The sequence below is a fragment of the Hemicordylus capensis genome, chromosome 3 (assembly GCF_027244095.1).
Source record: "Hemicordylus capensis ecotype Gifberg chromosome 3, rHemCap1.1.pri, whole genome shotgun sequence".
Classification (NCBI taxonomy): domain Eukaryota; kingdom Metazoa; phylum Chordata; class Lepidosauria; order Squamata; family Cordylidae; genus Hemicordylus; species Hemicordylus capensis.
Window position 1 is genome coordinate 250,690,824 of NC_069659.1, and position 23,675 is coordinate 250,714,498.

General features: G+C 42.8%; 1 protein-coding gene across 15 annotated transcripts in view; it reads left to right on the forward strand.

The window, feature by feature from the left end:
• Window positions 1-23,675, forward strand: part of CFAP46 (cilia and flagella associated protein 46) — a 252,958-nt gene that overhangs the window by 156,531 nt on the left and 72,752 nt on the right. For all 15 annotated transcript variants that reach the window (XM_053308139.1, XM_053308141.1, XM_053308145.1 and 12 more), the window contains exons 38-46: window positions 2,520-2,666; window positions 3,901-4,104; window positions 5,707-5,819; window positions 6,098-6,280; window positions 10,263-10,395; window positions 12,624-12,812; window positions 14,964-15,152; window positions 17,028-17,171; window positions 19,650-19,829. In XM_053308139.1, coding sequence (XP_053164114.1) covers window positions 2,520-2,666; window positions 3,901-4,104; window positions 5,707-5,819; window positions 6,098-6,280; window positions 10,263-10,395; window positions 12,624-12,812; window positions 14,964-15,152; window positions 17,028-17,171; window positions 19,650-19,829 — 1,482 coding nt within the window. The remainder of the gene's footprint in view (window positions 1-2,519; window positions 2,667-3,900; window positions 4,105-5,706; window positions 5,820-6,097; window positions 6,281-10,262; window positions 10,396-12,623; window positions 12,813-14,963; window positions 15,153-17,027; window positions 17,172-19,649; window positions 19,830-23,675) is intronic.

Here is a 23,675-nt window from a genome sequence, read left to right on the forward strand (position 1 = left end):
ACCTTGAGCTATTAGCGGTGTTCTTGGCTCTGAAAGCATTCAGACCACTTATGCAAGGGAGAGTGGTACAGATTCATCTGGTCAACACAACAGCTATAGCTTACTTGAACAGACAGGCAGGGACAGTATGTTGCTCCCTCTGTGTGCTAAGTCTACAGATATGGGAATGGTGCATAATTCAAGGGATTCACCCTTTAGCACTCCATATAAGAGGGGTGGAAAATATACTGTCGGACGATCTTAGTCACAACTGAGATTGTCTACTAAACCAACAACACGAATGGGAACTGAATAGCACGTACCTAATGAAAGTTTTCAACCATTGAGGACATCCTACGATAGACATGTTTGCTACTGCTGCCAATAAAAAGTGTTGGAGATACTGCTCACTTGTAGGGCTCGGTAGGGGGTCATTGGGTGATGCGTTCCAAAATGTATTATTATTATTGTTATTATTATTAATTGCATTTGTAAACTGCTCCATCCAAAGGCTCTGGGCAGTGTACAAGTTTTAAGACACAAAAACACACACCATTTAAAACAGTGCTCAAAACAATATAAAAACAATTTAAAAACAATTCAGAACCATTTAAAACCAATTAAAATACTTTTAAAAACAAGTGGTTCCCTTGTATGGAATAAGGGGATCCTTTACTTGTTCCCTCCACAACCATTGATAAATTGGGTACTGCCAAAGATGCTGAGAGGCAAGACCAGTACTGGGGAATACTGGTAACACCTTGGTGGCCTGGACAGCTGTGGTTTGTGCCACTCCTCAGACAGTCGGGGGGGTATAACCACAGAGTCCCACTTGGACCAGACTTACTGGTTCGGGATGGGGATGCCGTCCAACAGCCACAAATAAGAACACTAAAGATAACAGCGTGGAAAATCGCTTACTAAATAAGATAATACTCAACAACAGAAGACAATCTACAAGGAAGAATTTACTATAACAAGTGGAAAATACTCAAGATTCATGCAAGACAGTGGGCATTTTTCCCAAGGAAGGCCACAGTTAGACAGGTCTTGCTTTATTTGACAACCTTGAAAATGAAGGGGTTGGCAAATGTATCTCTTAAGAGTTCATTTAGCAGCTCAAGGTTGACTCAGCCTTCCATCCTTCCGAGGTCGGTAAAATGAGTACCCAGAATGTTGGGGGCAATATGCTAAATCATTGTAAACCGCTTAGAGAGCTTCGGCTATAGAGCGTTATATAAATGTAAGTGCTATTGCTATTGCTATTGCTATTTCTGTGGAACACAAGGGATGGATTTTGAAAGGATTAAACAATTTGTACCCGCCAGTAAGAAGGCCAATGGATCAGTGGAGCTTGTCATTGGATGAGGCAAATTTGAAATTGAAGACCATGAAAATGGTCATCTTGATTTCAATCAATACAGCAAGGCGAGAGAGTGAGCTAGCAGAGCTGTGGGCTGATAGCCCACACACACAATTTCATCCACATAAGATGATAATGCGCATGGATCCACAATTCCGGCCAAGGGTGCTTACAGAATTCATTTTAAATGAAGACATAGCATTACCTACCTTTTCCAAAAGCCAGAAACGCCTCTGGAGTTGACTTTGCATTCTTTAGATGTGTGGCGCGCATTGCTGTACTATCTCGATGCCACAAAGGACATAAGAAAAACGAGGTTGTTCATAGCATACTAGGGAAGGCAAGGGGGCAACTGATACTGAGACAGAGGCTTGCCCAGTGGGTAGTGCAGCTAATTAAACAAGCATATAAGCAACAGGGGAAAGACACACACTCCCCAGTGCTATTAGGGCACATTGCACAAGAGCATATGCATTGTCAGCTGCTCATTTGTCAGGAGTGCTAATGGATGAGATCTGCAAGGCTGCAACACGGTCTTCACAGCCACTGTTCATAAAGCATTATGCCATAAACCTGCAATTGGCAAAGGAAGCAGGTTTTGGGAGGAGTGTGTTAAAGTGGGTGTTGCCATAGCTTCTGGGTCTACTGTGCCTGCCACCAAATGAGAAGCTGGCTAATCACCCATTCATTATGACTGCAACGGATCGCAATCCAGATAAACAGGTTGCTCACCTGTAACTCATGATCTGGAAGTGATCTGTTGTATTCATAAGACCCACCCTAACCTCCCTGCAATAGTAGAAAAAAGAAAAGAAGATCGTCAGCGAGTGGCGGTCTGCAAGAAATTGAATGGGAGGATGCCCCAACTGCCGAAAATAATGAAAGCACTGACCACATGCAGGGCAGGTTGGGGCGTCGCGAGGAACTAGTCAGTCTATCCATGAGGTCCCTGGGCAGGCGCAGAACCCCCATTCATTATGAATACAACGGATCGCTTCCAGATCATGAGTTACAGGTGAGCAACCTGTTTTTCCCATGTGTCTTTTGGAAGTGTCTCCTATACTATAGAACTTAAAAGAGTTTGTGCCAATTTATGTACTGTCTTAAAATTCTAATTTCATGTTTACAAATATTTTTTAAAGTATTAGATTCATGTCTGTGATGAATTATTTTACAGATTTTGGAACTAAATGCTATGACTGGTAAAGGACTAAGTGGGCTTTCTTTCCCATATCTGTGGATGGACAAAGCTGAAGTCCTAATCCAACTGTGTTTATATCAACCAGCCAGGCTGTTACTTTCAGAAGCACACCAAGCAACTCTGGTAAATTGGGCAAAACATTTTAAGAAACAAGACATGATCCAGCCCCTGTCCGTGTATACAGAAGGCAGTGTCTTCTCATGTACATTAGTCGCTAGGGGCAGCTGTGGGCCAAATATGAATGCCATCTCTACTTGCATCTAGCCCACATGAGCAAAAGCTATACCATATTATCCCTCAGCAGGCATTCCACTGTGTATCAGTCAGTGCTATAGTTATTAGATGCCTTCAGTGCCTGCTCCCACTTCCTTCTATTTTGAACATTTTATTGTTATTTTTCTTTTTGAAAGGACATTTTGAAGGATACTTTGGAAAAAATGTACATCTTATTTATGTGCTATTAACAGTGTTATTAAATAGTGTTAAGTTTTGTATTTAAATTAAATGGGTACTTAACTCACAGCAACTGCATTCGCCAAAGCCAGTACTTTTCTAAAACTCCTAAACCCAGCAACATAAAGAGTATTGGTGGGGGGGGGGAGGATGGTCTACATTAGGGGGGGGATGTAACAAATTTAAATGTTTTGAGTTGAGTTGCATATGCTTGAAAATGTACTCCAAATTTGTTATATCTCCAAATTATATCCCAAAGCCATAGAAGTTCTAAGAGACTTAAATCTAATCCAGTTTACAAATCATTCCTGCTGGCTTAGATTCACAAACTGTGAAGCAATTGTGGGTTAGGAGGGCTCCCTTTGGAGGAAGGCCATTTGGGTGCAAAAGTTCTTTGACTATTTGACTATTCAGCTACAAAAGAATTTAGCAGTGAGTCAAGCTTCTATCATTTCTTCTTGGTTTTGCTCTTTGAAGCACTCCATGAAATTAGCTAATTATTAGTTAGAACTACATTTAAAGCAAACATTTATTTCATTCTGCTTCAACTCAGTGGAGTTTTTGATGAAATTTGGATATTTTAATAGTGTCCCATATTTTGAATGAATTTGCCCATGTGATGCCAGGTGAAGAACTACACCAAGGCTTACACTACATTATGTTCTGTATTGGTGAAAATTAGAAAGCCTAGGGCTCTGCGATCCTCGGAAATCTTTTCAGGTGGCACAGAGTGCTTCAGAGGGAAGGGGAGACTGGCAAAATTGTCCCACACCCTTTGCAAGCACCCATGCTGCTTTAGCCTGGAACACAGCACATTGCACACATGCTTCATTAGTCTGGATGTTAGCCAGTGCATCTAAGAGCTATGCTTTTAGTTTTAATTGAAATGTCCTTTTTTTTCTAGGAAATGAATGATGATCCATGTGCTGTATCACGGTGCCTTTATCTTCTAGCAATGCTAGCTAACTTGGAGAAAAACTATGGACAATCTAAAGCACTACTTGAAAAAGCACAGTTGATAGGAGGAAATGAGCATTTTTGGTACAATAGCACTGTGTGTTTCACAGATGCAATTTTAGGGGAAGACAAAAACAGAAAGTTTAAAACGGTGAGAAAATCATCTGGATACTTGCTTCAATGAAATCTATAGAGTAGATAAAGTATAGGATGGGGCTTTAGCTCAGTGGTAGAGCTTCTGCATGCAGAAGGTCCCAGGTTCAGTCCCTGGCATTTCCAGGTAGGGCTGGGAAAGACTCCTGCCTGAAACTTTGGAGAGCTGATGCCAGTAAGTGTTGACAATACTGAGCTAGATGTACCAATGTAGATGTACCAGTGGTCTGAATCAATTTAAGGCAGCTTCTTGTGTTTCTATTTTCCTATGTAAAAATGGATTATATAGTTGAAACTCTAATGATTTGTTATGCATTGTGAAACTATATATGGTTATGTGAAGTGTTTCAGTTTTAGAAGAGAAGATTCAGGCTTGCACATTTAGAATACTGTACATATGTAAATTACAGTGATTTTATTCTGAGATTCCAAGAGATGGAGAAGGATAATGGATTCAGCCAATGACAAAGGCAGTTGTGCACTATTTTCCTTGTTAGTTCACATGAATCAGTGGCTGACATCCTGACTAAAGTGCACATGTTAGTGGGGTCTGTGGGGATGCAGCAGCAGCAGCCCTGACAAGTCACGCAACTCCCCTAGTCCTCTTGTGCTCACGCTGTTACACAAGACTGCCAATACTTCCAAGTGCAGCCTGCACTCTGGAAATTTTCTGGAAGAGTGGAAACACATGGCTGACCCTCAGTGACATACTTCCACTTTTACAGAGCACTTTTGGAGTGCAGGCAGTGCTCAGAAGTATTAGCACTCTTGTGCAAGAGCACAAGTGCAAGAGGATTGGGGGACCTCACGAGGGCTCCTGCTACATCCCCAGAGACACTACTAACGTGCCTGCTATGTTATTCAGGATGTGAGCCAGTGATTATGGCTTTGATTTTTTTCTCCCGGTTTAGAAACTGTTTCTGATACATATCTGGGTTTGGGGGCTTACAGAAGCCCCACATTTTCTAGCTTGGCTTAATTAAAGTTTGCCCATTTCTACAGTGGAAAGTCATGTGGCCTTTAGTAGAATATAATGCTATTCTCATGATCAGCTGCAGCAGGGCAGGAGTGGGAAAACCTGGGTTGCGAGGCTTGTGTGGAGTCTTAGAACCCCCTCCAACTCCACAGCTCCCGAGCAGAGTTACCCTGTTTTTAAACCTACCCTTTAACTAAGGTTAAAGGCCAAAGCCCCATCTCATCTTTTGCAGCCCTGATTGCATGTGAGATCAGGGCTGTGTTTTGCAGCTTTCAGCAGACCAGCTCCCTGAAGATCACAAAGTGCAGCTTAAAGAGCAGGCTGCCAGCTTGGAGCTGTAGCATTGCTGCAGTAAGTCTCTTGGCTTCCCGCACAATGCACAGTGGAGGACTTCCTTCTCCAGATCCCCAATGTATTCAGCTCTGCTGCCCCAGTTGTGTGGGTTCCCTAGAGTTAGTGTGCTCATGTGGGGGAAGGCAGGTAAACTCCAGCCTTCCCCCAGCCCTCCTTAGCCACCAGGTCATGTGCACGACCTCAGTATATGATTTCATTATGTAGTGTTTTTTTTAATAGTACTAATATTAGGACTAAAATTATTTTAACTATTACTTTGCTTTCTCATAGCTGCAATCTTGCCACCTTCTACAAAAAACTGTAAATGTCTTAAGACCCTTATTGGAGGAAATACCTAACAGACAATCTGAATCTGGTGCTATAATTGCATCCCTTGAAGCCAGGTAATCAGCTGCACATTCAAGCAGGATTGTAACTTTTAGAGTATTCATTAAGCAGTTGGTTCTGCAAACCTTTACATTGTGCTTTCTTCTGACTTTCAATGCAAACATAACATTTTATAGACAATTATAAATTATAGTCAGAATGTTTTGTCTCTTTCGTTAATTATATGGTAGTCACAGAAAATTCAAAAAGGTGTTAAGAAATACAATATATTTTACCAGATATCTGAAACATTTTTTACAGTTTTCCACAATGCTATCAATCTACTTTTATGCAGGAAAGCTTACATTCAGATAAACTTTGCTCAGCATTTCATCAATACCAGTCCTCATTCTACTGAGTTAGCAGGAATGCTGCTGGAGCCTTATGATAAATTAATTCATGTACAGAAGGACTTCCTTTGTTATGGATATAGAGACTGCAGTGCTGAGGCTTTGATGGCGCGTGCAAATATTCACAGGTAACCACATAATAATACATGCAAACCACATAATTTGTATATGCAAATATTCACAAATATCTGTCATTTATTCACATAATTGCCCTCTGAAGGAGGGCGGGATGCCTCCTTGTCTTAAATTGGCTATTATTAGACCACTTTTGAAGAAACCTGCATTGGATCCCTCAGAGTTAGCTCATTAAAGACCCGTTTCCAGTGTTCCATGGTTGGGCAAGGTGATTGAGCGGGTGGTGGCCTCTCAGTTCCAGGCAGTTTTGGATGATGCAGATTATCTATATCCTTTTCAAACTGGCTTTTGTGTGGGCTATGGGGTTGAGGCTTGGTTGGCCTGATGGATGATCTCCAACTGGCTATTGACAGAGGGGGTGTGACTCTGCTGATCCTTTTGGATCTCTCTGTGTCTTTTGATACCATCGACCATGGTATCCTTCTGGACTGCCTGAGGAGGTAGGATTTGGGTGGCACTGTTATACAGTGGTTCAATTCCTACCTCTCTGGTAGCTTCCAGATGATGTCACTTGAAGACTGCTGTTCTGCTAAGCGAGAACTAAAGTGTGGAGTTCCACAAGGCTCCATACTGTCTCCAATGCTCTTTAACATCTGCATGAGACCACTGGGAGAGATTATGAAGAGATTTGGTGCTGGGTGTTATCAAAGTTTGGTGCTGGGTGTTATCAAGGTTTGGTGCTGGGTGTTATCAAGCTGCAGAGGGTCTTGGATGATATGGATTATCTAGACCCTTTACAATCTGGCTTCCGCCCTGGATATGGGACTGAAACTGCGTTGGTCACTCTAGTGGATGACCTTCACCAGGAACTAGACCGGGGGAGTGCATCCCTGTTGGTTCTGCTGGACCTCTCAGCAGCATTCAGTACCATTGACCATGATATCCTTCTGGACCGCCTCTCGATAATGGGAATCGGAGGTACTGCTTTGGAGTGGCTCTAGTCCTGCCTTGGGGGGAGGGTCCAGAAGGTGGTGCTGGGGGACTATTGTTCGGCTCCATGGCCATTGGTCTGAGGGGTCCCGTAGGGTTCAGTTTTGTCTCCCATGCTGTTAAACATCCCATGCTGTAAAACATCTACATGAAACAGCTGGGAAAGGTCCTCTGGGGACTTGGACTGAGTTGTCAGCAAAAAGCAGATGACACTCAGCTTTATCTCTCCTTGTCACCTGATCCTAGGGAGGTAGTGGATGTCCTGAATCAGGGGCTGGAGGCAACCAGGGTGCTGATGACAACCCGAAAGGGAGGGCTTGGTACTGATAATGAACACCTGTGTACAGGAAACAAAGCAGGTGACTGCTGAGAGGATGTATCAGAATATGTAGGTAAGATTCCTTGAGGTTGACTGAAGCCAGAAAATCCAGATGCTGAAGGGTCTCTGCAGTCAACCTCGGGGACTCCATCCTGAACCTTCATCTTCTCACCCAACAAACAATTCAGGTATTACAGGTCCAGGATGGCCCAAACGGAGCCATCCTTCTTGGGCACCATAAACAGAATAGAATAGACACCCTTGCCCTGATGCTCTAAAGGGACCAGTTCTACAGCCCCAATTTCCAGCAGGTGCCTGATAGCTTCCTGAAGGTCCGTGACTTTGGTAGGCAGCTGCGAAGTTGGAGTAGGAAGAAACCTGTTTGGCAGGTTGGTGTCTAATTCTGTTCTGTATCTGGTGGCCACAGAGTAAAGCACTAGGGATGTGCACGGCCCGGTCCAGAGCCCGTTCTAAGGGCCTCCGGACCTGGGGGCAGTTCAGCAGGTCGACGCCGGGGGGGGGTGGACCTTTAAGAGCAGGGGAGTACTTACCCCTCCCTGCTGCCCATTCCCCCGTTCCTCAGCTAAAAGCTTCAAAAGGCAGACTGTGCGTGCGCATGCCACGTGCGCACACCACGTCCATGCATCCCGTGCGTGCATGCGTCAGATGTGTGCAGGACGCACGGATATGACTCGTTCACGGCGTGCGTGCGCGCAGTCTGCCTTTTGAAGCTTTTAGCCGAGGAATGGAAGGGGCAGCAGGGAGGTACCCTGCTGCCCCAAATGCCTTAAAAACCAGGAGCGCTGGAGGGGGGGAAGCGGTGGGAGGGGTAAGTATATCCTCCCCCGCCCTTAAAGAGTCCCCCTCCCCAGTGCCGGACCATGGAGGTGTGGTTCCGTGCACATCACTATCCAGCAACCAGCCATCTGTTGTTGAACGCTCCCAGGTATGCAGAAAAGGTGAGAGCTGGCTCCCCAACATCCTGTGGGGTGAGTCAAGCCTGCTGTTTTCCCCCTCTGGACTGGGCCATGGTTGTGGAGCAGCCACTATTGAACTGTTGGTTGGTTCTTGCTCTATTCCACTGCTGACACTGGGACCTAAAGTCCCAGTCATACCCACAAAATAGCAGCCTGGGAGAGCAAAAGGGCTGAAAAGCTTGAAAGGACTTTCTTGGTTGTGTACTTTCCTATCTATGAAAATTGGACAGCATCACTTCCCTTTTGTCCTTTGACTCAATCATAACATCTTTAAGAGCCGCCTCGCCAAAAAGTTTACTTCCATCAAAAGGCATTGCTGTGAGGTTGGTTTTAGATAAAGGTTCCTTCCACCTGCCAATACTTCAACCAGAGATTTCTGCGACCCACTACAGATGACACTGCTGATCGTGAAGCAAAATGCACAGAGTCTGGCGTAGCATCGGATATAAACACCTTTAAACTTATCTCTTTAGTCATGCCAGCAAATAAAGCTCTTTCAGCATAATTTCTTAAAAGTGCTTTGATCTCTTAAAGTAAATGGCACAATGTGATTTGCCAGTGGCTCCTTTAGTGTTATTGTTTGGGAACCTCAATTGGGTTAATCCAGAGTGTCAAAAAATGATAGGGAATTTGCTGGCGATGGCATATGTCTTGATTACAAAAACAAAGCAAAACTGGAAGCAGAGTTATATTAGCCCAATGAATGAGTGGAGAAGTGTGTGGTACATAGCATTAATATACAAAATTATGTAGTACCAAAAAAAATAAAATGGGGGGGATAGAGTAGCTGTAAAGAGAGATTTGATGGAACAGCCAACATCCATGTGAAAATGTGTAACAGAAAGTCCTGAATGTAATTTAGGTTAATTTAAAGTGCTTTTTGCATTAAGCATAGATACTGTTATTTTTGTTGAAACAAATGGATAATAATAAAACAATAATCAATTTCTTGGTCTCTGAAGAATATGTTAATTATGGTTCTCTTTTTGAATACTGGTATTAGATTTGAAGTTTTCTTTGTACCATTTTGTTATCCGTGGTAACTGTGGAGAATGGAACCCCTGCAAACTCTGTGTATGTATATGTGTGTGCACACAGACACTTACACGCAACACACAGTTTCCAGGGGTTCCATTTTCCACAATTACCACGGATAACAAAACAGCAAATACTGATTATTAATTACGTCTATGGGATTGCAGGGGTTAAGTTCCCGGAGGTTGCAAAAAAGTGGGGGAAATGTGATAATTGCCCTGGAAAAGTAGGGGAGAGTGGCTACTGTGCTCCGTGGATCCCCAGCAGTTCAGCAATACCTCCCCCCAGAGTCTCCATTCCGTCATTATTGGCAAAAAATCATGGTATTGGTTGGGGGGGGGGCTTAAAATGAGCCACAAAATGGCTCCTGAGCTCAAAATGGCAGCCAGAAATTACCTCTGAGGTCATTCCTGGCCACCCCTGATCTGCATCTTTAACCCTTTCTACCCATTCCCCCCCCCCATGTATACTGGGGTTGGGTATCAATTACCTGACCACGGATGCTTTAAACCACAGATGCTGGATGTGCGAGTAACAAGGTCTTCCTTTGTGTGTTTGTGTATATGTATATATTGTTTCCAATTTTTTTCTCCTTTGTCAGTGGGGACAAATTTAAAAAGTTTCCATCACTATCTGGTTTTTGTTCTTCTTCTCCTAGACCACCACAACATCAGGAGCAAAATACATAAAAGTTCTATATTGCTTTTCTTACAGGATTCTAGGTAAATACACAGACTGCACTACTGACAAGCAAAGTCATTACCTGGATGCATACAGATTAGCTCAAGAAGCGGTATCACAAATGGAAGAACTTTTTCAAAACATTAATAATGTGCTTCCAGTTGAGGTAAGATTGTTATGTTGTAACAGTAAATATCCAAAATGTGAAGATTGTCAGCATCAAAAAGGAATGTTGAACATTCCTCTGAAGCTCAAGTAAGCAAGCCAATTCACATTACAATGGACGGTGAAAAAACTTAAAACATCTGTGTGGTTTGAAAAATTGCTCTTGTTCTGGGAGAACAACACAGCATGTAAGATTTTGATCTGGTTTGGAATTGAGAGTCAAATAATATATTTCAAAAAAGAAAAAGAATATCCTTTCTCAAATCTAGTAAGCATGTTAAAACATGGAGATTGTCCATATTCACTGGTCTCTCACACAAAGGTCATTCACTACTGTAACTCTTTGGTTCTGGATATTCACCAATGACATACAGGCATTTCTCTAGAGAACCCTCTAGATCAGGGATTCTCAGCGTTGGGTCCCCGGATGTGACTGGACTTTAACTCCCATAATCCCCAGCCAAAAGCCACTGGGCCTGGGGATTATGGGAGCTGAAGTCCAATAACATCTGGGGACCCAGCGTTGAGAATCCCTGCTCTAGATCACCACTCCTCTCTTCCACACATCCCCTCTTCCTTTTAAAATCCAGGGAGCATGGGAGAAGGAGAAGAAGTAAAGGCAGAACAGAGCAAATGACAATGGCACACACAGACACTCCCAATAATCCTCTCCCTGATCTGATGCAACCACTCAGGTCCATCTCATGGACTGGGCTGGCCTTGATCCCATGTAGGGATGTGCAAAACGTTTCAAGCTTGGAACAGGCCATTTTGAGTGTTCTGAGCTCAGAACAAAGCGCTCTTCAAATGAAGAGCCTGTTTCAAGTTGGAACATTTCGAGTGTTCAGAGCACCATTTGGGAGGGCTGTTTTTCCAGGGAATGCTGGTCTACCAATTGGGGTTGGCGGGTAGACCAGGCCACCACTCCAGACTTAGAGCATTGGCCCACTTCAGAGGGCTCGTCAATCCGTCATGTGAGATGGGTAGACCAGGCCTCTGCCTTTGACTTAACGCATCGACCCGCTTTGGAAGATTATTTTGCCCACTGACCCCAACCAGTAGACCAGCTCTTCACAGAAAAATAGCCCTCCAAAATGGCACTCGGAATGCTCAGAACACTCGAAACATTCCAAGCTCATTCTGTTGGAGCAACCAGCTCAACCGGTTGTTCTGATGAGCTCGAAATGAAATGCAAAATCTGTTTCATACACATCCCTACTCCATTGTATCAACAGCCTTCGCATGTTGTAAATATTACATACAGAAATAAGCATGACTGTTGATAACAAATTGCATTCAATTTTTAGTTGGGGTGACTTTGCAAAAACACATCATTTATCATGATATTAATGATAAAAATAAAGCTCTGAGTTTGAAGCAAATATACCATATTTGCTTACCAGGATTTCTCCCTCTGGGAATTAATTGCAGTTTGTTCCATATAACGTAATTTAGCCAAACAATTCTCTGGCATGGCTCAAAATGTTAACCAGTAAATAAAAGCTTGCTGATAAATTTTCATGGCCCAAAGATATGTTCCTGTTTCCAGCATAAATACAGTGAGGCGGTAAATCTGGGAGCACCAAGTATAGATCTTAACATTATGTTTTGAATAAAATCTAATTTGAAAACTCCAGATGTTTGAGCAAATAGTATTTGAGGCTCAATTTGATTATTTTTTATAATCAAAATCAAACTAGAATGAACTTGCTTTCTCCCTGAGGTATGCCAAAAACATTAGAAGACCTCTCATAGCCTATTCAGCCTTACATTTTATAGCTCAGACATGCTCTTTCTTTGTTCGTTTGTTTTTATTCATTGTATTTATATACTGCTCAACCCAAATGGCTCTGGGCATTTTACATAAACACAAACAAGAAGCAGCAAATATACTGAGATAACAATATGAAAATTCCTGTTTAATCGCATTTTGGCTAAGTCAGCAGTTGAATAGGCAGCAAGGTGTGGTCTTTCCCCATTCTCCAGTCCTATCTCTCTCTCTCTCTCTCTCTCTCTCTCTCTCTCTCTCTCTAGATTTTCCCCTTCACTTTTGCATTCATTCATCAGTGCTATTCAGTGAAACAGTCTGTGTGCTTTGCATTTCTTCTCTAAATGCCCAAGAGTCTGGAAAGGCCTTTCTTGTCATTAGATATCCACAGTGATTATGAAAACCTGAATCCAATTTGTTGTAAATTCTTAACTTCTGTTTCAGTTGTTTTTTTATTACAGACTAGAAATGTTAACACTCCATTGATGAGAAAACTTGCTAGCATGAAATTCTCCCTTGTAGAGATTATTTTGGATATTTTTGTTCTTATCAATATTGAGAGAAAAAAGAAAGAGGCAGGAGCACAACAAATTGAGCAAATTATTGAGGAATTTGTACGGTTTACTCCTGATGCTGCTTCTGTAGAACAGGTATGTACTTACGTGCTTTTCTGTGATTTACTTGCATGAGTAGATCCTATCTGCATAACTTTCCTCTTGTCTGTCACAAAAATCTATGTCAAGGCACTGTTAACTATTCATTGTGAAAATGTTTATATGTGCTCGCCCAATGTATTTCTAATATTTGTGTTTTTGCAGAAGAAATTCTCTTTTTCAGGAACAAAACTTGTAAAAACTCTGAATTGATAATTAGATATAATTAACTTTGCTCTTAAAATATGCCAGCTTGATCCAGATAAGCATGAGGTTACTTCTGTTCACAAACGGGACCATTTCACTTTTCATTTGGCTCTAAGCCATTGTTTATTTGGATTCAAGCCATCACTTGCAAATCTAATTCTGAAAGGGGGGGGGAAAGAATGGGCCAAAATATTAAGGATAGTCCAAAATATGTATCTATACACTTGCATATGGTTTGTCTTTTGCAGATATTATGGAGGAAAAACTGGATTCCTTAGGCCTCCCATTCTGTGTAATGGTCATCATGAGGGCTAGTTGTAGAGGAAGAGGGCATGCAATAGCATTGAGTCTTGCTTTACTCTTATCCTACATGGGGATAGTTTTTCATTTTTAGCCTGCTTTCCAGTAGGCTTATGAGATCACCTGGCATTCTGTTTGTCCATGTGTGCTCCCCACCTGATCAACTTTGCGATACCTGGACCAATATGAACCAAATCAGGTACAAGTGAAGCTACACATAGGGACACCTCAACGGCATAGTTTGTGATGATGTCATCCACTCCGATTCAGGATGGTGGACACGTAAACATTGCAAGTGGGCTAACTTGTGAACCACCTAAAGAATTTGAATCACATTTGCTACAGCTGTAGGGGTACAAAGGGATGCCCCAATGGTGGAGTTTGTGATGTCATCCACCCCAATCCAAGATGGTAGACGTGTGAACATTTGAGTTGCAAGTGCACTAACTTGTGGACTTTCTAAGTGATTTGAACCAAATTAGGTAGAGTTGTAGTGAGTGACACACAGGGACACCTCAATGGTGTAGTTTGTAATTATGTCATCCACCCCAAGATGGCTGATGCATGAACATTTGAGGCACAAGTGATCTAACTTGTGGACGTTGATTTGAACCAAATTTAGTCCAGTTGTAGTGAAAGTAGACAGATTAGTTCTTACTAGAACAACTTGATATAAATTTTTTAAAAACCTTTAAACTTTGATATTCTGTTATGGTTCATTTGAATTCCCCTGCTTCCTTGGATTCATCTCCCAAACTGAAGAAAAATAGTAATATTGACTGACACCCAGAGCATCGTACTGCATGCAGGAAAACATTACGCCAGAACAAAGCTGTTGCGTTAGGTAGTTGTGCTATGTAACCACTACCAGTGTGGTGCTAGACTAGGACCGGGGAGACCCGAGTTCAAATCCCCATTCAGCCATGACACTAGCTGGGTGACTCTGGGTCAGTCACTTCTCTCTCAGCCTAACCTACTTCACAGGGTTGTTGTGAGGAGAAACTCAAGTATGTAGTATACCACTCTGGGCTCCTTGGAGGAAGAGCAGGATATAAATGTAAATAATATGATGATGATGAAGAAGAAGTCTGGAGCATGTGTTCTAGACTAACATTGCACAACTACAAGCCTACTTGCTGTTGCACAACTGTAGCACACCTCATTTATTTTAATGGGAACTTCTTTGCATAAGAGTTCCATAGCACAAGTTCTCATTTTTAGCGGAACTAAGCCATCCTTGTGTGCTAGTGCAACAGTGGTTGTTCCACATGCAGTTTCTTGGTTAGATAATGGTTCTTGACTATTAACTTTAGTGTATAGTCTATAGTTAGCTCCCTTGAACCTAGAGATATCATGAATGCATCTGAGATGTGTTAACTGAGGCAAAACCCAGGCGTTTACTCTCATCATAATCTCTTCTGAATAAAATGTAACTGTAGAAATATTACAGCTTTGCATGGTCCCACCACCACTTTTGCCCAGTGAAGCCCACCATAGCCAGATTTGAATACAAGGTTTGGCAGCTCAGTATTTTTAATCAAATTTCTACAGCAATGGATCATTAATTATGTTTGTATTAATGCAGATGTACAACACATTTTAAAACAACTATTTGATTTTATGTTTTTTGGACTTTAACAGGCATGGATAACACTTAGCCACACTATTGGTCATAATGCCCAAGCTCAGCTAACAAGTGTACAGAGCCTTTATACAGGTTGCCCTGATATCAGAACGAAGTACCTCTATCTAACTGGGAGGTGTTTGCATTTACTTGCTGATCACATGGACCCCATCTGTCCAGCTATACTTTGGACTGAAAATGCAGTGGTATGGAATTATTTTACAACTTCTCTCTCTCTCTCTCTCTCTCTCTCTCTCTCTCTCTCTCTCTCTCTCTCTGGGGTACCCATCACTAATCCCATGCGTGGCAGCTCTTGCGAGAATTCGCAAGTGAGCTGCCGGCAGGGGAAGCGGGAAACGGCGGCAGGCAGGCAGGTGGGCAGGGAGAAAAATGGCAGCAGGGTGGCAGGCAGGGGGAGAAAATGGTGGCAGGCGGGAGGGAGAAGGCAACGGGCAAGTGAGCAAAGAAAACAGCAGCAGGTGGTGGGGAGAAGGGGGTGGCGGTGGGTGGGCAGTGGGGGGAGAAAATGGCAGCGGACGGGCCGGGGGGAGAACTAGAGGTGCAGATGCTCTGCACCCAGCCCAGCTTGTTTAATTTAATCTTTGAAGGATGAAAAGGATAAATTGCTTTAAAAGGCTTACAATTTGTTGCTGAAAACTGTGTCTTAATTTGACGTGTCTTAACTCAGATTCTATTTTCCTAGAAGAAATAAAGTTATAAATTGAAGTTTGGTTCCTGAACCAAGGCCAGATATGCTATCCCACCCCACCCCCACCTCCATCTTCTCCTCACCCCAGACAACAGTTAGACAGGGAAGAAAGGAAGGTGGGCAGGAAGCAATGTGTGGGCTGGGAATTTGTTAGGCTCTTTCCTTATCACCGTCCCAGCACAGCAACTGAGTCTGGAGGAGGAGGAGGTGAAGCAGTGGTTGTAGCAATTAAGGAGAGCATCTTGGATAGGCATTAGCCAGTCCCTCCACAGCCTCAAATGCAGCAGCTGCTGCTTCCAGAACCACCAATCTCAATGACAAGGAGCCCTTTCTCACAGTTTGGCAAGAAAGATATGCAGGGTCAGCGGGGAGAAGCCTTAAAAAGCTTACCTCCCCACAGACGATCCTTGTTGAGAGTCTGGGCATGGAGATCACTTACCAGATGTGCAGCTGCCTCCTCAGGCAGCTCAGAGATTGGGGTGCTTGGAAGCATCGCCCCATCCCCACAACCCCCATTATGGGGATTCCCCCTCCTTGTAACCAGCTGAGAGCCCCACAGTCTGCCAGCCCTGGCTACAAGCTGCCGGGATCTGGCAGACAGTTACAAAAATGGGATTAAGAGAGCACTTGCTATCTTAATCTCATTTAGGAGGGTGGCTGGCTTGGCAGGTTTGTTGCTGAGACACCACTGGGATTGGGCCAGATCCCAGTGGTTCTCATGCATGGGCTTGGCTTTGTCAGCCTGGTTTTGCCTGCTCATGAGAACAGCCTCAATGTGTGCCTGTGCTGCTATTGTTGCCTCCATCTCCTTCTCTATGCACTAGCAACCATCTAAATGAGCCTCCCCTCCCATGGCAAGTGTTGTAAAGTTGAAACACAGTTGAAAAGTAGAAACAAGGTGGCAATTTACAAATATCTTTAAGTGCTGTTCATCTTAACTCAAAGCATCTTAAGTTGAGGATTACCTTCCTTTTTAAAATAATATTTTGTCTGCTCTTGAGTTCTTTTATGTGACCATGTTGCTTTTCTCTTTGCAGCACTGGAAAAATACAGCCCTTCCTCTCTGTCCACTTGGCAAAATCTTTTGTTATGGCCTGGCCCTCTCTCCCCTTGACTACTGCAACTCTCTCTCCTCTGGTCTTTGATTGTTTCATCTTGCTCCCCTCAGAATCCAACATTGCCACCAAAATCATTCATCTCTCAAAATGCCACTCATAGGCTCTGTGCTGTACTTGTATGCCTCATCAGACAAGGAGAAACATGCATGTGTAGTCAGTCTTGCGTACACCCTTAGGATTGGACTGCTTTTTTGTTTTAAAAAATCATTATATTTTAACATTAGTAATTTTTATTTTATTTTGGTAATTGTCAGGAGAAGGAAGCTATGCCTAGCTCTGAGAAATCTCCCTCACCAGAAGCTGAAGCAAAATGTGAGGAAAGTGAAAGACCAACTAGTAGTGTATTACTTTCTAAAAAACAGCTTACTGAGTACAAGAGAAAAGCAAGCAAATTAAGGGTATGTTCCTCTAATAACTTGATTTTTTCTTTCTTTTTAAAAAGTCATTTCTAAAATTAAGACCTGCCAGGTCAATATTGTAGAACTGGACAATGAAGGATGAGAATTAAGGAATCACCTTCCATTTAACCTGTTGAATATTTTTAATATTCATTTTTTAAATTAAGTATATTGCTTGATTTTAATTAAGCACAATTTTAATTAAGCGTATAGAGGCTGACATCTAAACTAGTCAGATTAATACTGTACAGTAATACTGTACTGTACAGATTAATGCTGCACTGTTGAGCAAGGGGGCAGGGGGGATTTTTTACTATTCTCCTTACTTTCGAAGCCCACTATGCCTCCAGAAAATATGTCCTTGAGGACTGCACAACCCTCAGGGATATAATTTTGGGAGGTACAGTGAGCTTCAGAGGGAAGGGGAGATCATTTTAAATTGTCCTGCACGCAACATTGCATTATTGGTCTGTATGTCAGCCACTTTTGCACCTGTGCAGTGCTAGTCTGGATATCAGCCAGAATTTTTTTATAAGAAGGGAAATAGTGTGGAATTTTAACAAGCTGCAACGGACGATGAAAAAAAGACTAAAACTTATGGATACTTTTCTAGTATATTTTACTATTTCCCTCCTGATCTTTCCATTTTTAAAGTTTCTCTTTTCTCACATTTCTTTGTCATGATAGTTTCTGAAACTCAGTTCTGACCTGAGCTAAAGATCAGAACAAGAACGTATGTAATTTTTTTAACTGTAAAAAAGAAAAGAAAAGACACATTTTGTTGCGAGGAGGGAGGGGGAAACAGAATAGAGGCTCATCAGATTTCTTTTGCATTCTCCACAGTCTTCACTTTTCACTGCTTTCTATTTCCATTTATATAATGTTCTGCTTCAGCATTTTCAGTGCCTGAAAAAGGATGCTGGTAAAAATTACTTGGGAAGAAGAGTATGAACCTGATTGGTAATCAAATCCTATTGGAGATAGTAAGGGTGGTTCACATAGATCAGTAACTTCCAAACTATGTGCTGAGGCATACAAGTCTGTTGTGACAATGTGCTGTGACAAATAAATTAAGTAAATAATTAAAGGAATCTGTGAGCCCAAAGTAACAACAGGGAGGTTGCCCTCTGTACTGTATATAGTTCACTGCTCTGGACTTGCCTCTCCCAGTCAGCTTCAGCTGGGGGTGATATTCTACCATGCCACTGTCTCATGGGATGTTTCCATTATTTTCAGTGTAAGAGGGGTCATAGCTCAGTGGTAGAACATTTACTTTGCACTCAGGTTCAATCCATGGTATTTCCAGATAGGGTTGGGGAAAACCTATGTTTGAAACTCTGAAGATTTCCCACCAGCCACAGCAGACAAGACTAATCTAGATGGACCAATGGTCTGACTTGCCACAAGACAGCTTCATATATTCTAATGTAGTGACTTAACAGAATTACCCATCCTCAGAGGAGTGCTTTTCTACATTAATCTCTTCTCTGGATGTGCCTCCTTCTAATCAGGAGGCATTTCCAAAGCAGTAACTCATGCAGAACATAGGGATTGGCCCTTCTGAGTCATTCTTACAATATTTAAATAAATTGTTTGGGGATGTAAGAATAAAGGACCTTCCATTTTTATTTGGAAAAAAGTATGCTCAGTTTTCATAAGTTTGGTAAACACAGGCATAGACCAATGGCTTCCATGTGATCCCTTCCAACATCCCTATGTATAGAGATACTGTGAGAAAGTATATTTTCTGAACTGGCATTTAACAGATACATTCCCACTGATTTTTTTGTGATCACTGAAGCTCCAGTAATTAGTTGCTATAACAATTAGAGATAGAAAGACTCATATAAGACAGTCATCCCTTGCCAACCATGGTTTTACCATCTGTGGTTTTGAGTATATGTATAGGAAAAAGTGACAGGTCTTGCCAACCATGACCCAAGTATCCGTGGCTGGCAAGGTTTTTTAGTGATGGGAGGGGGGTTTCTGCGATTTTGTGGGGTTCAGAGGTTCAATCTGCTCATTCCTCTTGTTGACCCTTGTTGACCTTGCTGTCCCTTGCCAATTTAAAATACCTTTGAGTGATTTTGGAGGGTTCAAAAAATTTCCAGAGGTTTGATCTGCTCATTCTTCTTGGTGGCTCTTGGTGATATTACAGGATTTTTTGTAATTTTTTTAGCATTTGGGGTGTATTTGTTCCTTTATTTTTAGGTCCTTTTGTCGTGGTTCCCCTAACCCCCTGTTTCCCAAAGATTTTAATGCCTCGCCAACCGTGAATTTGCCAACAGCGAAGTTTTGCCACAATGGAACCCTAGTGGTTGGTGAGGGATGACTGTACTTTTCATTTAAAAAAATTAACTTTACACAAGATGAGATTCTCCTATCTTCCATAACAGTTATAATCAACAATATGTTGGTGATGTCTTTATGTAGATTAAGCAATACAGAATGCAAAACATTTTTATTTTTATCATATAGAGGAGACTGGCTTGGACCCAGAAATACCTGTTTCAGTCAACTGAAGTTTTGATGCAGTGCATTAATGCTGCAATTAATAACAACATGGTTGAAATTCTGGCTGCTGCTAGTTTGGAAATGGTGGAGTGTTTTGGACGCTTTGACCAAGTTTCAGCAAGCCAGTTTTTGGCTCTTCATCAGGTAAGACAATGAGGTCATTCACATGACTGGGCAGGGCAGCAGGCAGTGTGTGGGGGGGGGGCTGGTTTATCTCACCTTCCCCCCATATAACTGCTGTCATGTTTCTGGAAGCACAGGCTGCGCTCCCAGACGATCCATGCTCTGTGGAGCTCCAAAGGCCAGGACGATGTGTCCCAGCCTCTGGAGATCCCATAATGCACCGCGTGACATGCGCGATGCATTGGAGGATTGCCCCCAGGAGATGGGTGCTCTAGGGGCCCATCTTGGTGTTCACTGGGGCTGAAAGCAGCCCCAGCGAACACTTGATCCCAGAGCCCAGGTTAAGGGCTCGCTCAAGCCCTTAACCCTAGCTAAGAGCCAGGTTTCAAAGCGGGGCCAGGCAGTGCTGCCCCGCCAGGATAAGGCCCGATCCCAGCAGTTCTCACTCATAGCCTAACCCAGGCTGGGCTACCCTAGACTGGGTTAGGGTGTGCATAAGAATAGCCTCTATATCTGCTCAAAATATCTATAGTATGATCAACTAAACTAATATGAGGTAAAGGTTAAAGAAACTGACAGCAAACCATTAAACTCATGAATGAAATAATTATTTTTCCTTGATTGTTGCTATTGCCATGCAGTTAAATTAATATTTATAAATATGTAGCAAATATTCTATTAAGACTTGTAGGCATAATGCTAGTAGTCTTCTAACAATGGTTAGCTGAGTGGGAGTATGTTGTGAATTCATTTTCTCCTCCCCCCACCCCGCCCCCACTACCATGTAAATCACATACCATACCTTATTAGTATTAACTGTGATCAGCATTGTGCCTGCACTGGCACTTTACTATGGTTAACCATGGCTAGTTTTAACTAGGTCTTGCAAATTGCTTCTTACCCTGAGGCTGTTCTCACGAGCAGCCTGGGCTTGTGTGGAGCACCAGAATCCGTGTGGATCCCAGTGCTTCTGCCCAGCTTAACCCCGCTCCCAAGCCAGGTTTTTAGCCAAGGTTAAGGGAGCAAGTGCTCCCTTAACCTGGCAGCTGGGAACATGTGTCTCCTCAGGCTCCACAGAGGAGACACAGTGATCTGTGGCTAGAATGCCCATCTGATGAGTGAATCCCCCAAGGCACCGTGCTCATCATGTGGTGCCTTATTGGATATCCAGAGGCTAGGAAAATGAGTCCCGGCCTCACACGCCAAAGAACCACAGAGTGATTATCTGGGGGAAGGTAGGTTGACCCCTGCCTCTCTTGACCCCTGCCTCTCCTGTCCCTGCCTGCCCACCCACCTGCCCACACAGTTGTGTGAATAGCCTCTGTTTCAAACCCTGGTGTAAATGTTATTTATTTATTTATTTGTTTATTTTTATTATTTTATTTTATTTTATTTTATTATTTTATTTTATTTTTTGCATTTTATATCCCGCTCTTCCTCCAAGGAGCCCAGAGCATTGTACTAGATACTTATGTTTCTCCTCACAACAACCCTGTGAAGTAGGTTAGACATGTTCATCAGTAGTGGTAACTATTCTGCCGCATTATATTTTCACAAGCACTAATTATGGTTATCACTAAACAACTTGGTGTGGTGACTAGAGGATTGGACTTGTATTGGGAAACCTAGCTTCAGATCCCTGCTCAGTCATGGAATTTACTGGTTATCCTTGTGCCAGCTGGTCATTCTTGCTAGGCCCACTGTCCTTCAGAAGGATATGGTAAGCATAAAATGTGGGCTTCCCTGAGCTCTTTGGAGAAAAGTGGGGTAATAACTACTTAACAGGGAAGGGAGGGATGAACCCATTTGGGCAAGGGAAGGAGAAAAGGAGTGTGCAAGCCCACAGCATGTTTCTGCTTCCCTAACCATGGTTATCAAATTATTAGCATTAGTTCTACACTAGATCTTGGTAACATAGTTTTTGTGGTAGAGAAGATCATTATTATTAGCTGACTAGTTGTATAATTTCTGTGGCGCATCTTTGCATTATTGTTTACCTCTTCTTCCATATTGATCAGATATGTGATAATGTATGGTATTAAACTGATTCCCCTTCCTTTAACCTTCTAAAAGAAAAGAAAAAGCTTCCTTCTAGTCATACTAAAATATTTGTGGGAAACGACATTTTACTGCATAATTTTTTCAACATAAATGACAGTCATTAAGATATTTAAGTTAGTAATCTTTGGATAATTAAAATAACTTCTTAAATGATACTTTTTTAGTGGTTTTGTTTGATAGGATTATCATCTTAGCCTGCTGCCTTCTCAGATGCTTAGCTCCTTCATTGTTCTTTTCTTCTCCAGCCCCTTCTTCCTGCCCTGCTAACCAGAGCAACTCCACAAATAGCAGCCAGAGATCCTTCTGTATGCCCAGTCTCTTCCTTTGACAATTTTAGAGTTGCTCAACTAATCACTAGTGGAGACTTAATCAACAACACTATTAAAAATTCCTTAGATCTGGGGCATGATCCATTGAATCCATTAGAATGGATTCTGCGTCTGCGCGGAAGCCTCTCATGTCGGGTTCCACAGCTCCTTTACGGCGCCTGCACCCCACCCCACCCCACGTGACCACGTGGCTATTTAAGGCGGGAGGAAGCACAGGCACCTTAGTTCCTTTGCGGCCGCCGTGGAGATTGGTACACTCAATTTCTGCAGCTCCTTGTTCTGGTTCCTTTCTAAATTGCTTCTCTGAAAAGTTTCTACTATTATTAACCTACGGACTGCCTTTGGAAAACACTTTTGTCTTGCCCTGCCAATTGGCGACAGATTGGACTGATATTTGGCCTTAGACCTCAGATTGCCTTCAGAAAATGCTCTTGTCTTACTCCACTAGCTGACGAAGGATCGGACTGTTATTCGGCTTTTGACCATGGACTGATATCTGACTACGTTTGTGAGTACCTGACTGACTGCTTTAAAAAAAAAAAAAGGCTACTCCCAAGTCAAAAAAAGACTTTTAAATGCTGTGAAAAAATGTAAAGCTAAGTTGCCCTCCCAAGATGCCCATAGTTTGTGCTTGCTATGTTTGGGTGAGGCTCATAACACCTCAACGTGTAAAATTTGCCAGGCCTTCTCCAAGCAGACTCAGAGAAACCGTGAATTGCATCTGAGGGCTTCCATGCATGATGATGTTCTCGCAGCGCCATCCACTTCGAAGCCATATCTTCAAACACAAGGCATAAGGGACTTGGAATCTGACCAGTCTAAAATCTCGATGCCCAGCGGTAAAACCCCGCACACCTTGAAGAGGCAGGGGGATAAAATGGCTTCCTCGACTGAACCTGCCAAAAAGACCCAAGACCTTCGGCATCGGCTTCAACTCTGTCTCCAGCCTCGGCTCAGGATGTACTCTTTGTCTCGATATCGAGACCATCAACACCGACACGCACAACATTAAAGGCTTGTGTGGCTGCGACATAGTCCCCAACTTCGACGTCGAAGCAACCACCGTTGCAGTTGAGAGAGACCTCGACATCGAAAAACCGGTTGATGCCAATAGAATCCTCAGCGCCAACAGATGCCACTTCGACATCAACCTCAGCAGGTATCAACCATGCCGCCGATGGTCACTTCGCCAACCTTGAGTCACACGCTACCAACAGCAAGGGAGTTAATGCCGGCGCCAACACCAGTAAGATCCCCTTCGACGTCGAGGGAAAATGAACAACCATCAACCCTGAATACGCCGGCTTTAATCTCTACTATCACTCCTTGGTTTAGAGTGCCGATGACGTTCGCACTTGAACAAGAGGACCTTGATGACACTGAGGGAGCAACGTTGGATCTAGGTGCAGCTCAGTCTCTACTGAACATGCTGGAGTCCAATACGAGCATGCCATCAACCTTTAAGGGTTTTCCACAA